The sequence below is a fragment of the Lagenorhynchus albirostris genome, chromosome 10 (genome assembly GCF_949774975.1).
Source record: "Lagenorhynchus albirostris chromosome 10, mLagAlb1.1, whole genome shotgun sequence".
Lineage (NCBI taxonomy): Eukaryota > Metazoa > Chordata > Mammalia > Artiodactyla > Delphinidae > Lagenorhynchus > Lagenorhynchus albirostris.
In genome coordinates, this window is record NC_083104.1 from 14,698,516 (window position 1) to 14,715,848 (window position 17,333).

Below are 17,333 nucleotides of genomic sequence, written 5' to 3' on the forward strand. Positions count from 1 at the left end.
AACATTGCGTTTTTCTTAAATTGGTTCTCAGAAATCCATAGGAAGATGCAGTTTACCCAAATGAGGAAGTATGTCAAGAGAAAGGTATGGTGCTTAGGAAACCAGGCTTCCCATCACAAAGGTAGATTGATATTAAAGGAAGAAAGTTGAGATAGAACTGAGGGATGAATTGTTGCCAAGTTCGTAGAAAACTAAGCAAACAAACAAGAAAATTACTAACTCTAGGAAAAGCAAGCACAGGAAAATCAAAGCTAGTACTCTGAAATAAACCCTGTAGAGAAAACAAACAAACAAGGAAATCAGTGTGATAGAGTCTTTAATTCCCCACCTCTGGCAAGCAAGAAATGGAGGAGTTCTTAATCTTTATTAATACATTTTTCCTCTTTGTACATATACTTGCAGTAGGCTAGGTTGTTGTATATCCACTAAAATCTACATGCAGTACTTGGTATTTATATTATATTCCACCATAGGCAGAGCATGATTTAATTCCAATTTACAAAGTAACCATGGTCAGTATATTACAGTTTCTCTGCAGTTACCATAACCCATTTATCTTCCACTTCAATATTTAAATGATTTAGAACAAATATTAAAAGACTACCCTGAGCCCCAGAGTAAAAGAAACAAATGAAGAATTGTCTGGAGAAAGTAATTGTCTAAAATTTGAGTTGTCTAAATGAGACAACAAGTCTAAGTATCAGGCAAGGTAACACTGAAAAATTCCCTAGCAAGTAATAATGTAAAATGTAAACACAGATCTTCTATATTAACAAGTAATCAAAACAGAGCCTGACATCTATTTAAAAAGCGCATGCACTGTAGATTCTGCTTAATGAATTAAATATGCCAACTACTCACTTTCAAAGCAGTAATACATAATAGGCAATGACTATTTATGGGATCATATTTATATTTCCTATAAATAGATAGCATTCGCTCAGTCCTCCAACTGTAACTTTATGCTGGGTTGTAGTAAAACATCAGGTTGAAGTGTTCTGCAGTTTTAAAAGGGATGGAATGAGGAAATTTTACTTGGCTTGCCTACAGGAGCTAATAGAAAATGTTTTCTTCTGAACATTTATGTTGGGATAAGGGTAGATGAAACGAGAGAATCAAATCCAGAAGAGGAGAATCAGAGTCAATCAATTCATTTGATTATTTTTCCCCTCTACACCCCCTTGCCCCCCTCCTACCCCATTCCTTTTTTTGGCTTGAAAGAATTTGCTAATAACTGTTTCCTTGAGTGTTCAGGATCCACAGACCTAAAACAGAGCTTGCATCTGAGGGGTTTTTTTTCTTAATGTTGTAATGACACACATTTTTCCTAAAAAAATGTCACTAGAGCTTGAGTGACCACTGTGCTGGTTTAGAAATAGAATGCCTAAGTAACAGAGGAGTCTAATCACTTCTTTTAGCTTCAGACTGGAATCAAGAAAAAAATTACAGAACTTCCGATTCCTAACCCAATACTCAGGGTACAAGTGTGTACAAGTTTGGGAAGGAAACTGGAGACAAAGATATTTATAATTCAAGATTTTTTTTTTTTTTTTACTACACAGATTAAACCTACTGTTGGTCAAATTTTGTTTAGTTTTGTTCATTTTTAATAAAAACAGAAGGTTGACAGCTAGTGATTTAAGCTGAGTGAGAGAAACCAGATGCCAAAGAGTATATTCTGTATGATTGCATTTGTATGAAATCTACGGCAGAAAAAAATCATAACAGTACTTGCTTCTAGGACTGGGGTGGGGGTAGGGATTGATTAAGAAGGGGCATGAGGGAAATTCTATAGGATGATGGTAATGTATCTTGGTAGAGTTAGGGGTTACGCAGGTGTACGCCTTTGCCAATTTTCAGCAAATGTACACTTAAGACATGTATTTCATTATATATGTAAAGTTTACCTCAGATGATAAAGATGTAAACAAATATTGAACTCTATTTAACAAAGGAAAACTGAAGTATTTAGGGGGAAGTACTAATATGTGCAAGTTACTATAGTTTTATTTTCTTTGAACTTTAAACAATGTCATGTAGAAGTGTCTCATGTAAGTATTATTACATAAATTTACTAGAAGGGAAAAAAGAAGGGAAAAAAGAGTTCTGCCACTTAATAACAAGGGAACTTGGCAAGTACTTTCAGACGTCTATGCCTTAATTTCTAATGATCATCTGCTTCAAAGTGTTGTTCGGAGGGTTCAGTGAGATGATATACATAAAGCAGCTATAACAGTGCCTGGAGCAGAGTATGTATATTTAATAGAGTGTAATTAATGGTAATAATAAAGAATACAACATCAAACAGCAAAAACAAACTCTTTAGGATTTCATGCTAGTTAGTAATTGAACTAGTTAATCTAATTTCAAAGTTTCTGCTTTTCATCTCTTTAAGAAGTGGTATGTACTCATCTGTCTGGCCTCTTTATTTGGTATAAAGCACAAGCTATACACCCCCTATTTTTGTTAAGAATAAATAAAACAAAGCAAAATTTTAACCAATAATAGGTTCAGTGATAATTTTCTTGCATAATAAAAAAGTGCAGACTTATAATTCATTAATTATAATTAATATATAACATGCTTTACATTATATATTGTATAATATATATTTAAAAGAAAAAAGTCTGCTTATTAACATGCCTGGAAATTTCATCTGAGTGATATGTGCTACATTTTTAAAAGACTATGAATTAAATTGTTATGAAGATAAAATAATATTGATATTATTGTGTTTGCTTACATGAAAGCTTTTTGTTTGTTTTCTCCTTTATACTTGAAGAGATTATGGAATTCTGGTCTCAAGAACTCAGCGTTATTTTCAATACTGGAGGGGGGAAGAAAATTTCATTTCTAGACAGTATAAAAATTCACTATATATTTTTTCACCTTAAGAATACTTCCATTAATAAATTTTAAATCAATGCCTTCTTTCTATTAAATGTTTTAATTCATTCTTGTAGAAAATTGGAATGTAGAATTAAATATTTGAGGAAAGGTATTAGCAGTACTGGGAGACTTCAACCACTACAAAAAGATGGATGTATTCCATTGTGTCTTGTCATTTCTGTGAAATTGTATTTTTGGTTTACTCAGTGAAGCTGAGCTTCTGGATACAGCTGGGCTCAACACCTCAAATCTTTTAAACTGCAGTGTAAAGCCACAAAGCCTCCAATTATCTACCTATCTCGATATTTTTCTTAGTAAATGTAGAACCATATTAGTGAACACCCTCATTCTGCTGGAGAAAATGGATAGGCCACTCTCCATGCTGATAAAATAAAGACTTCTATCACAAAGAATAAACAACTAAATGAGCAGCAATAAACTTAATTTGCACATTAGATATGCTTTTCCAAGTTCCGACATTTCAGTTGAAAATAATGCTGAAGCAATGAGGCCTATAATTGGACATCCAAAACTTCTCCAGTGGGGAAACAAAAACAAATGTTGCCTGCAAACAAGATCATTTTTATAGCCTGCTGTTACTCTGCTTTTTAATAATTTTCCAAATGCCAGATCAAATAATTTCCCCTTTTATGTGATTTTCATACACCTCTTAGCGTATGTACACATGGTAATTTTACTAAGTCCCCACAAATGAAAACATTTAAACTCTCTTTCCTTTCCATTCTCTGTCTGTGCCTATGGAACATGTCCTCAAATTACACTGGGCATCTGCTGGGGCTCTGGTAAGGCTGGTGCTAATTGCACTCCCTGTGTTGAATAACAAATTGCTTTATCCTGTCGCATGGTGGAACAGAAATTTCCAACATACAGTGCAGATGACTTCAGAATCCTCTTGACACAGATAAGCCATATCAGCTAAAAACTAAGCTGGAAAATATCTTAGTTCTGTAACTATTATCTTTTTACATGTTATCTAACAACAACATTTTTTGCATGACTGAGGCAGATAAGTAAATTCAAAGAAAGATGATTGTTTTATCAGCTTTACTGAAATTTCTCATTTGCTCCTTACCACCCTATTACCAGAAAGGTCACTGTAAGATTTTGATTTGAGAAATAAAATTATATTTGACTGTATAATGACAATCAGATGAACATTATAGACAAGAAAATGCAAACATACACACACACACACACAGGTGCACACACACATATACATACATACACAGAGAAGTATTAAATCGTCTTAACAAACAGCCAAATGGCTACACTCTTAATAGTCAAGAAAATATTTGAATCAATGCATAGTATTATGATTCCTTCTCACATTAAAGCTTCAAATTTGTAGGTTGTAAAATAATAATTTTGGCAGTGATATCTTCAACATTCCCACATGAAAGGGAATTAGAGATAGCAGTCTAGTTAAGAAGCTATGCTAATGATAGACTTATCTTAGAACTGTATTTGTGTAAAAATCCCACAGTTTGATAAAGATTATACATTACAGATCAGTAATAAAGCAAAGTTTCTAAAGATGCTTTTATCCATACCGTACACGTTTTGTGTTTATATAGTTTTTTTAAAATGTATGTGTTATTATCTATATGTTTATTTATATTGCATATGATGGTTACTGTCAATGGCAAAGAAGCAAGAAATCCCCAAATCCCTTTAAAATGGCACGTGGATATTTCATGAAGGTTAAAAATAACAAACACAATTTCCTTCCCATTATTAGATATAAATGAGTGAAAATAACTTGATATTCATGCATATTGACATAAGCCCTTTTTGCATATGTAAATCATCCTCTGGTATTATGCTGAAAATACCAGAACAGTGAGTTCTCTGCATGAAGTCTTTCAGTTTTTCATGTATTTTCATATTTGTCCCCCCTTTCAGAGTGTGGGTTTCTCTATGTATTAGAATTATGTAACTACAAACCGTAAAATTGGGAAAGTGAAAGCATTTACAAGTTTGTTATTTGCCTTTGATGTTCTTTATTGTGAAGTATTCTAACAAGCGTAAACCCTGAAAAATTGAAAACTTTCAGATTTTAGAGCAAGGAAGTCAGGATGGAAATTATCTCTGAGAACTAAGGGGAATGAGGTGAGATCCTTTCACTCAATCAATAAATATTTATTGAACACATACAGTTCCCAGGACTGTACTAGAATTTGTGATGTTCCTGCCTTCTTTATGCTTCTTTTCTAGAGGAAGGGAAATATAGGGGGAAAAAATACATGTAAATAAGTGAATTATATCCTTTGTAAGAAGATGAAATGTACCACAGAAGAAGAAAGAGTAGGAAAGATAAAGTTGACCAGGAATGTAGATTGAGATAATTTTGTTTCAATAGCTCCAGCAAAAAAACACTAGAAATAAGCAAAAATATATCAGTTTTTTAACTGAGCATTCTTAGTTATTTTCTTACTCATAGACAGAGTGGAGTGCCTGAGGATTATGGTGTGTTTTATGGAATATCCCAAAATACATATCAACTTAATTCTATCTTAAGAATTAGGAACCTATTTAGTAAGAAACATGGCTATGTTTCATCTCTACAATATCCAAATTCCATAATTAGAGCTAAGTTAGTAGCTGCTCCTGAGTTTCTCACATTTATGTGAGTCTTCTCCTTTTACTTTTCTTCCATTAATTAGTAATTGACAGCATTAAGACAGCATTTAGCTAAAGGCTAAAGAAACATTGGAGGAAAAGAAACTATCCATTTAGCTCAATCTATTAACTTTTTCTCTTAGTCTCTGGGGTGAAAGCATCCCCATCATTGTATTTTAGCAGGAAAATTATTGGTCCTACTCACCCATCACCAGTATTCTACCAAAACTTTCTTTGAGAAACTACTTTTCCACTACTAATGTCTTCATCCTTAAAATTTCATATTTTAACTCCTCCTGGATTTCTCCATACCTGTAAGAATTAACTGCAATGCCTTTTTATCCTCTACCATATTTTAATCTTCTGCTGTAGTAAAAATGAGTGCATACCACCTGTAGTTTCTTAATTTGAAATAAGGTAATCTCCTGTTTTTCTTCCTTAATGGACATGTTAGTTCTTCAGACATAAAGCATTCACACTCCTCAGTACATGAGTATTGCCAAAACTTTGCTGGAGAAAGTCCCTATTATTAAATATAGCTACAGTACGTTCCTTGAAACATTAAGTCCATACCTGTCTTAAAAACCTGATGACAATACAATCTTAAAGAAGTGAAGTTTTTCAAATTATGCTACACTGGTTGAATTTTGATACAAGTTCTATCATTTACATTTCCCCTGAGTGTTTCAGACAATTGTTGGCATAATATAATAGGCTTGAGATAAAGTTGGAAGAAATATCTTCCAGGGATAAAGATGAGTGTTTATTTTCCTTGAGACATTTTAAAGGATAGGTGAAGTATAGCAGCTAACTACTTTTTATTGTATTTATTCATTTTTAATAGAAATGATGATAAAGTATCAATTGCTGAATTTAATCATTTGGGCTTAAGTAGCTGCTCAAACTTGTCTTTCAAGACAGTCATTTTTGTCATCCAGGAGGCAATAAAATGATAAAAGTGACCTGGCTCCCCCTAAACAGACTAGTTTTATGAGCTGAGGTTCAATAAAGTAGCAAAGATGGGGAGTAGATGCATCTAATGCTAATTATGTCCCTTGGTGATATATGTAGTTACATTCGGATTGATACTAGTTTAAAAGTCTCAAGACTAAGGTATGCACTTTTACCATCTGAAGTTGTGTGAGGGTATGTGTTTACTGTGATGGAAATCTAATAATAACTCAAATGGACACTAATGTTTTAATATTTTTTCTTTGCAAAGAACTGCTTATTAAGGTGAATCTAAGAGAGTCTGCATTTCACTAATTATGTACTTAGAGTTATAGAAAGAAATGAACTGATTATGCACTGGGCAGCCTTACATCCAGGTAAAAATTTTACACAAAATGAGTTTCTGAAGGAAACTTCACAAAAAAAATATTACCCACTGACGTCAACAAAATGTCCATGGCTTCCCCACACTGAGGCATCTGTGGAAATCCAAAATTTTTAGTTCAAGTTTTAGTTTTGTCTAATTACCCGCTGGACAGCTTTTCAACTGCCAAGGTATTCACATCTACCATGTTATTCCACTGGCAAAGTGAGCATGCTATTAATGAATATGGGAACACAACTCTTAAATAAAATGTGAAATCAAACCTTTCACATATACAATATGATAATACAGGGTTGACACTGTGATAGAGGTCATGATATGCATACATATCTCCAATGTTCATCAAGCACAAATGAAGACAGTAAAATACCTTTTACAACTAGGCTGCCAGTGTTCTTGGCAACACCAAACTGATTTGTAGCTATGCAAGTGTATGATCCGGCATCCAACCTGGTAACGTTATGTATCTTGAGGCTGCCATCCTTCAGGATAAACACTCTAAAAAGAAAATGTATAATTAACATAAGTAAGGCTCGTTAAAACTGGTAAGTCTTAACCACCTATTTTCATTTTAAAGCATTACTGAAACCATGGGTGCATTTGTTAATATGAATGTATTCCTTTCCTATTATACTGCTTTTAATTGTGAGCAATCTGCGAATCCACATATTAGAATAAATGACATTTGCTTTTATTCTGACACAGTACTGATAATTATTTTGCTGTAACTTGAATTATCATTGCTGATTTCAATGCACATTAAAAATCAAATGAGTGCTTGGTGCTACAATGCCCATTTGCTTGATTAATAACAAACACAACTAGTTACTATGCATTTTGAAAAATCAACTCTGGTGAAAACCAAACTTGGCGTTAGAGAAACGCAAGCCAATTTTCACATTGTTTACTCTGCAGCTTTATAGACCAGTTTTTACTCAGGACTTTCAGCTACCAAACAACAGGGTTTTCAACCATGACAATATTTGCTTGTGCTAGTGAGTTGAAGGAACCATCCATGGGGTTCCATAGCCAGAGGGCTCAGGCCATCTCGTTATGTGGCCTGTCCCGTTAAAAAGAGGAAGAGAGAAGTAAAAAGAATGAAGGCTTCAAGAATCAGACTGAATTTAAGAAGTTCCAATCTTTCAAAAACTGATTCGTATGAAATTTTCTCTGAAACTCAGAAATAGTCAAAAGCAAACATCAGAGCACTGTCGTAAACAAGGGAACCCCTAAGATTGGTTTCTTGACAAAATCATCATCAAATGTTTTAGTAAGGAGACAAAAAATGAAAAACAAAACAAAACAAAACCATGTGCCCGATTTTACGTCTTATAAATTTAATTAACGACCTTTTAAAAACACAGCTTTAAAAACACTAGTGGGTAGTCAGAGTTGCAGAAAAATAAGCAGTGAAAACTCATTTGTAATGACAATGGTTTTAAAGGAATGAAAGGAAAGAGAGTTGGCATGCATGTCACATCCATTAACAATAACAAAACAGTATTTCTTTCATTGCAAACATATCATTGTTTCTAATATGTGTATTACAGGAAATGTAGCTAATATAATTAATTACCCAATTTGAAACACAGAGAACATCAGCCAAGTACAATTTGTGTGAAACCAGCTTATGATGTTGGGTTTATTATCAGTGACAAGTTCCATATTCTGTTGTCAAGTGAGTGGAAGGGGCCACATCTGGGTTTAGAATGTTCCATGGCACATAATCAGATTTCTTTTAAGTCATTTTCTTGGAGTATTCCCGAACAGTGAACATTTGACATCTTATTTAATTTCTGAAATGTCTAGATTTCTTGATCCCTGTTTATACTAACAATCGAATCATACCGCTATTGACACAGTAACAAAGCTGTTCCAGTATGCAGCAAACTTCTGGCCAAAAACAATTCTTCACCTGATTCAGTTAGAAGAGGTCGATATGAGAAACATTTGGGTACATCACTTACCTCTAGAATTTAGGAATAATTAAGAATTTTAAGCAACAGAGAAACATTAAATTTTGGCAAAAAAACATTTTAAATGTTAAAGAAATATGTATCTGCTGATAGCTAAAGGCCATCAGACAAACTTCCCAGCTAGTAATGCCAATGTTTATATGTCATAATTTTTCACTTAGCTTTCCGAAAAGGACAATTCATGTAAACTGTGGTTTAATATTACCCTAAGTCCACCACCCTTTTCAGGCTCATTGTGTATGTTAAATTGAACTGAGATTGTCATCATTGAAACTGATTATTTCTTTTGAAATCTTAGTCAATCAATTGACATTTCTCAAGCTTCAGATAATAAGAAGACAGACTAAGACTAGGAAAAGTTAAAATCTGCTCAAGATTAAGCAGCTAATAAGTATCAAAGAATGGATTGAAAATTATAACTGTCTCTAGTGCTCATGCTGTTTCCAGAGCCATCACTTTGTGTCACTTGTAGTAAATAATTCTTCATGTTGACTATGACGTTCAAGAAATATCTGCTGAGTCATCATTAGAGGCCCATAAGATGGTCTTAGGTGTTTGCTTCTCAAAATGTGGTCTCATCCCAGACCTACTGAATCAAACTTTGCATTTTAACATGATTTTCAGTAATTAGTATGCACAACAAAGTTGGAGAACATTGCTCAGTTCATTATAAATCAAACTTTAGTCTATAGAGATTATGTCTAAGCAAGACTCCATTTTGTTTTCATAGATCAATATGCAAAAATGTGCAAAAGAATAAAATATCTTAGATTTAAATGTTTTATGAAAATAACCAAACTAGTAACCAAGCCAATGTATCATTTATTAAAACTAGATGATTAAAAAAGTAATTCTCCCTAGTGCCCTAGGATATAGAAAGCCAGACATTTAACTATAATTAGAGATTTTATAACATAATAAATGGTATGAATATTTCAACTTACTATTTTTTCATTAATAAGAGATGTTAAAATATAAAAAGAAAACTTAATCTTTAACAGTGTAGATGGTCTCAGACTATCTAATCATAACACTAAATTTATGCAGAATAATTAAAAACTATTAAAGAAAAGTGAGAATTTCCAGTTCTCTCACATATCAAAACGCAGCTTAGTAGAAATTATTAAAAGAAAAAAAAGAAATAACACCCAATTAACATCAAACTGTATTAAGAAAACTGAGCAATTGACATTTTCAGATAGGGAAGGATGCACATGTAAAAATTTACTGGAACATTTTAATTGATAGTTTTGGTAACATTCATAGGGAAAGATAAAAACCGACTTTTTCTATCCTTCTTTTGAAATATTCTAAAAGATATTTTAAAATAGTACCTGGAGGGTTCGAAAGGATATATTAATAAAGTACATTAAAATGTTGTCTTTATTCATACAAGACTCTGGTATTTAAAAACAAATCACAGCCACAAGTATAGATATGCTCGGCTAACTGAAAAACTGAGAAAACACTCTGGTGATAAAAATGGAAATTTGCATAAATAATTAGCAAACAGAATATAAGTTACAGAGAAGAAAGCAAAAGACAGTGAAGTGATTGATTACATATAATACAGATATACATTTAAATTAGCACTTAATGCTGAGATTACACTGCTAATAGACAATAGATCATAAAAGCATATATGAAAATATCTGGTACCATGGAATATGGTAAGGCTTCTAAAAATTTAATAGCAATTTTAAGTCTGATTGCAAATAGAACAATGCTAAACTTTTTTTCCTTCTAAATTTATTCAGCAAATATTTATTAAATACCTATTGTGTTCCAGGGACTATGTTAGATATTACAATAGGTATGTAAGAAATAGAGAATGTTAGTATCGAGGATATTCTTTTTCACGACTAAACTCATTGGTCAAAACACAAGCAGGTTGTGAACTATTATTGTAAACTGACTCTGCACAAGTCCTCTACTAAGTGTATAATAAATGTCAATTCATTGACTTATTAAGTAAACCTCTGGGCGTACTATTGTTATCATTCCCATTTTACAAGTTAGGAAAGGGAGGCATGGAAAGAAGTGGGTACCTTAAGGTACACACTCGGTAGTGTAGCACCAAGATTCCAACCATGGCTTTCTCTTTACACCAGGAAGCACTTATTTTAAGAAGGGCTCTTTCACTTCAAGTTTACAAAATATAATTTACTAATAATATAGTTACTTAGAGCACAAATTTGGGCACATATAACATATATATATAATTGTATTTGCATAGAATGATCTTTAATATGGAGGTTTATAATCTGACCTTCAGGGAATCCAGTAACTCCCCAAAATGTTATGGAACATTTGTGTGTGTGCATATATGCACATTTCCTCAGAGTGCTAAACGTTTGTGAAATCTTAAAGGCAAGTTTGATCTACCCTACTATAGGAGAGTTTTAACCATAAACATGAGGTAATAATGATGGCAATATTAATACTAAGGATTATTTTTCTTCTTCTGTTATACTGTCCTATGCAATAATGTAGTACAGTTATTAGCAAAAGTGGAGTTTGGGGTCAACTGCTTGTGACTGAATCTGAGCCTTAATATTTAATATTTGTATTACTGGGTCCAAGTTACTCAACTGTGCAAAAGTCTTCAGCTTTCTCATCTGTAACATGGGGATATTAATATTACCTGTGTCACTGAGTCATGAGGAGTAAATGATATAAACTCTTTAAAATGCTCAGCCCTGTCTGTGCCCTACTCCTGGTTAGCCATCAATAAGTAGGTTTTTAATGAAACATTTTCTCATTCTGCCAAAGAATGTAAACACTTCTGTAACTCCATGAGCAGTAACAACAGGGAAAGAAGGAAGTGTTTTGTCACAATTCAGTTTGAACAAAGGGACCTGAGAGGTATATGCCAGGCTTTTTGAAAGGAGCCGAATGCCAGAAGATTTTTCCCAGCGTTACGTTTCACTGCCTAAGACCCTTCGTTGAATTCATGCCACTTCGTGTCTGTACTTGTGGAGTCAATCTTTCCGATCCGCCTTGCTCTCATTTTTATTTTAGAAATGGAAATAGGGTTGTCATAAGAATTGAATTAATTAAATGCTAGCTATTAATCTTATTCTTATTCTTTGCTGATTCTGGTTTTTGGTCTTTGCTCTTCTCCATGAGTTGGACCAGCATTTTCAATTCTCACTTTGATTCTTACTCCTGCCTGATGTCTTAAAAAACGCTTTCATCTGACTGGACTCAGCAGTATGTTTGTGGCTTTAACTACAATATGGTTATCAGTCCTTGGTGTCACCAAGTTCTAACACTTGACTTACGGTGTATGTATGTTTGCACTTTAACTCTTCCTCTATAATCATTTCACAGTTCAGTGATAACACTGTTCCTCTCTGGTGTCTATTCTCAAATATCCACTTAATTAGAATATTTCACCTGTTCACACAATCAAATAGAAAAATTTCCCCCAAATTACCAAAGCTTAGTATTCTATTCAGATGATTAAATCACAAATTAAGGCATTGCATTTAAAATGTTACATAATAATTAGAATTTAAAGACATTTACATGTATAGATATATTATGACCATTCAACAATAGAAAAATTAGTAGTTAGCATTTGTAACATATCACGCTATTCTTCTAATTGCATTTGGGCATTAAAATGGTGGAAATTCAGAACTACAAGCTGTGTCTGACAGTCAAGTGACATTGGGAGATTTTATAGTCACATTAGAAAACAGAAAATGTAGAAAACTGAGCCACCAACATATGTAAACATTTCAAGGTTAACTGATAAGTTGAAGGCAGACTATGTAGTGTGATTGAACATCCAACATTTCAATCTTCCCACTGTCAGGGAACGTTAGTAGCATAAAGCAGAAACAAAAGTAATGGATGCCTTAACTAGTTGCCTTCTACTTTCATACCCTTTGCCTTCTACTTGATGAGCTATTGTGAATAAAACATCAGGAAGATAGACTACGACATCAAGTGAACTCATAGGAGTCTTTTACCTGGAACATGTGTGTCAAATTTTGTGTCATTCTAAGGAATTAGTCTCAAGACTAATGTCGAATATTTTTACCCTTGCTTTCCTAAGTTGGACATGATACCAATTCATTACAAGCTTCATAAATACAATAGATATTAGCATCCACATCTAGTTTATCACTACAACTAATCTAACGTATGTCCAAATTTTGATTTACCTACATAGAGAAAAAACAGATCTATATTACGTGGACCCCATATGAATACCAAGTGAGGAAGACTCTGATTTTTTTTTGTTTAGTTATTAACCATAGCCTAACACAAAATTTGAGGACATAGAAGATTAGGAATAGCTAAATTTCTTAAACTCAGAGAAATTAGGACATTGGACAACTGCAATTTCATATTGCTGAAACTAGAGCAATACTTCTATTTTTATAGTTAGATTATTAACTGGAGTATTGCTTCCACTTCTGTCTAAAGATAATACTGTAGACCATGAAATTTTAATTGACAGTTTAATTTTACTGATATCTAGAAAATGTAAAATAGATTGGATTAAAATGAGTTAGATAAGAAGTAGGAAACTATGTATAAATTTTGGCTCTGCACAATTTAGGTTTTAGGTAAAATGTCGCACTGGAATCCATTTTATTTTTTATTTTATTTTATTTTTTATTTTTTTAACAACTTTATTGGAGTATAATTGCCTTACAATGGTGTGTTAGATTCTGCTTTATAACAAAGTGAATCAGTTATACATATACATATGTTCCCATATCTCTTCCCTCTTGCATCTCCCTCCCTCCCACCCTCCCTATCCCACCCCTACAGGCGGTCACAAAGCACTGAGCTGATCTCCCTGTGCTATGCGGCTGCTTCCCACTAGCTATCTACCTCACGTTTGGTAGTGTATATATGTCCATGCCTCTCTCTCGCTTTGTCACAGCTCACCCTTCCCCCTCCCCATATCCTCAAGTCCGTTCTCTAGTAGGTCTGTGTCTTTATTCCTGTCTTACCCCTCGGTTCTTCATGACCTTTTTTTTTTCTTAAATTCCATATATATGTGTTAGCATACGGTATTTGTCTTTCTCTTTCTGACTTACTTCACTCTGTATGACAGACTCTAGGTCCATCCACCTCACCACAAATAACTCAATTTCGTTTCTTTTTATGGCTGAGTAATATTCCATTGTATATATGTGCCACATCTTGTTTATCCATTCATCTTTTGATGGACACTTAGGTTGCTTCCATGTCCTACCTATTGTAAATAGAGCTGCAGTGAACATTGTGGTACATGACTCTTTGTGAATTATGGTTTTCTCAGGGTATATGCCCAGTAGTGGGATTGCTGGGTCGTATGGTAGTTCTATTTTTAGTTTTTTAAGGAACCTCCATACTGTTCTCCATAGTGTCTGTATCACTTTACCTTCCTGGAATCCATTTTAGATCAAATATTGACATTACATTTTAATAATTTTAGCACCTGATTGGCATAGTTAAGGTATAATATCTATGCTTATCTCACTGTAATTTAATAAGCTATCTTTTAAAAATTCCTTATTTTAACAAGCTACAAAAAGTGATCTACAAACAAGTACGTAAGCTTCCTCATTTAAATCAAAGTAAAGGTTCTTTTTCTATCTTTTTATATCAATAATTGTAAACAGCTCTATGGCAGTTATATACAGAAAATATCTCACACCTCTGTACAGGGAACATTTAAAGGTTTAATCACTGGATTATTAAAATGTATTTTATTATTCCTTATAAAATCATCAGAGTAGTAAAAAACTCAACAGATAACCCAAAAAAAGAGATAACAAAAAAGATAAAAACATAGAGACAATAAAAATGAAGTGCTATCTCAAGACAGAGATGACTGAATGGGCACAGAAAATAAAATCTAGTCTCTCTACTAAATGGTGTAGATCATCTTCTGCAAAGAACAATACACTTTTTATCTTTAATCAGTTCTAAACAAGGGGAAACACATACCAGAAAATTCAACAAAATTTTTGGAAGGAATTCTTAAATATGTTATCTTTTATTTTGTCTGCCTGTTAGGAAAGAGCACAAATATTCTTTTCAGTAAAGAGTTGTGTAACTCCCAAAGAGAAAACAAATGTTCATAATTTGCAAATATTTGTTAGAGCACATCCTTCAGAAACTTGCCAGATGAAAGCCTAGAGTCTCTTCCCCAAGTATCTAGCAGAAGATTTACACTCCAATCCACTTGTCTGAATTCCATCCATCCTCCCAAGCCTACTTTGATTTTCACCGTTTCAGACACACCTTATGTGTCTCCTCAGCTTCTCTTTGTTCCATTGGCTGCCAAAGGTCCAGATAATACAACCCCGCTGGCAAAGGAGCAGCCAGCAGATAAATCCCATTTTCTTTCCTTCCAAAGTCTTTTTATTCCCAAGTAGTTTCTGTCTGGAGACAGTCTATATGACTAACTGATGCCAGCCTACCTGTTGTGTGTCCCTTGGCTTAAAGTGAGTCAGTGGCTAGTGTAATAAGATATGATCCTGCATTGCTGCCTGTATTAACCTGCTTCACTCTTAGTTTTGTGTCCTAGGGAAACTGTAGTAAGATATGTAGCTTTCTCTATCACACCCGTCCTCTCAAACACTGCAGTTCACAGTACTCCCTCTGTCTCCCCAAATATTAAAAATTAACAGTTTTGTCCCACATCAGTAAACGGATATGGGGAATTCCTTGGTGATCCAGTGGTTAGGATTCTGCACTTCCACTGAAGGGGTCCATAGGTTCGATCCCTGGTCAGGGAACTAAGATATTTTATTTTTAAAAAATAAATAAACTCATATGCAGGGAGGTTTAATAACTTACTTAGCTACAGCAAGGATGCAGGTCTTCTGATCCTGATTTCTACTGAATCATTATCTGAATCATTATGTTGCCTTGTAGTTTGAACTTTCCTTTAAGACTTTTTTTTTACAGCAGTTTTAGGTTCACAGAAAAATTGAGAGAAAGGTAGATTTCCTATGTACCCGCACATATGCATAGCCTCCCTTGTTGCCAACATTCCCCACCTGAATGGTACATTTGTTACAACTGATGAACATACACTGACGAGTCATAGTCAAAGACCATAGTTTACTTTACAGTTCACCCTTGGTGTTGTGCATTCTTTGGGTTTGGGAACATATATAATAACATGTATCTATTATTATAATATCATACAAAATATTTCCACTGAACTAGAAATTCTCTGTGTTCCACCTGTTTATTCTTATCTCCTCCAGCCCTTGGCAACTACTGATCTTTTTACTGTCTCCAAAGTTTCGCCTTTTCCAGAATGTCATATAGTTGCAATCACCTTTCAGATTGGCTTCTTTTAGTTAGTAATATGTATTTAAGATTCTTCCATGTCTTTTCATGGCCTGTTAGCTCATTTCTTTTTAGCACCGAATAATATTCCATTGCCTGGATATACCAGTTTATCCATTTGCCTACTGAGGAATCTCTTGGTTGCTTCCAATTTGGGGCAATTATGAATAAAGATGCTATAAACTATATAGTGTGCAGGTTTTTGTGTGGACATAAGTTTTCAAGTCCTTTGGGTGAACATTAAAGAGTACAATATCTGTATTGTATGATAAGAGTATGTTTAGTTTTTTTGTTTTTTTGTTTTTTTTTCAGTACGTGGGCCTCTCACTGTTGTGGCCTCTCCCATTGTGGAGCACAGGCTCCGGATGCGCAGGCTCAGCGGCAATGGCTCACAGGCCCAGCCGCTCCGCGGCATGTGGGATCTTCCCAGACCGGGGCATGAACCCGTGTCCCCTGCATGGGCAGGCGGACTGTCAACCACTGCGCCACCAGGGAAGCCCATATATTTAGTTTTGTAAGAAACTGCCAAACTGTCTTCCAAAGTGGCTGTACCATTCTGCATTCCCATCAGCAATGAATGAGAGTTCTCGTTGCTCCATATCCTTGTCAGCATTTGGTGTTAGTCTTCCAGATTTTGGCCATTCTAATAGGTGTGTAGTGGTATCTCGTTTTAATTTACATTTTCCTGATGACATATGCTGTGGAACATCTTTTCAAATGTGTATTTGCCATCTGTATATCTTACTTGGTGAGGTGTATGTTAAGGTCTTTTGCCCATTTTTTAATGGAGTTGTTGGTTTTCTTATTCTTGAGTTTAAAGAGTTCTTGGCATATTTTAGATAACAATCTTTTATCAGATGTGTATTTTGCACATATTCTTCTTTCCCAGTCTGTGGCTTGACTTCTCGTTCTGTTGACATTGTCTTTCACAGAGCAGAAGTTTTTTGTTTTTTTTTATTTTAAGGAAGTCCAGGTTATTATGTCTTTCCTTCATGGATCGGATTTTGATATTGTATCTATAAAGTCATGGCCTTACCCAAGGTCATCTAGGAGTTATCTTATGTTATCTTCTAGGAGTTTTACAGTTTTTTGTTCTACATTTAGGTCTGTGATCCATTCTGAGTTTTGTTTTGTTTTGTTTTGTTTTGGTGAAGGGTGTAAGGTCTGTGTCTAAATTC

General features: G+C 34.1%; 1 protein-coding gene across 4 annotated transcripts in view; it reads right to left on the minus strand.

Moving 5' to 3' along the window:
* The window catches only part of CNTN6 (contactin 6), a 142,876-nt gene that overhangs the window by 35,038 nt on the left and 90,505 nt on the right, over positions 1-17,333 (minus strand). For all 4 annotated transcript variants that reach the window (XM_060163884.1, XM_060163885.1, XM_060163883.1 and 1 more), the window contains one exon: positions 7,236-7,363. In XM_060163884.1, the coding sequence (XP_060019867.1) occupies positions 7,236-7,363 (128 nt within the window). The remainder of the gene's footprint in view (positions 1-7,235; positions 7,364-17,333) is intronic.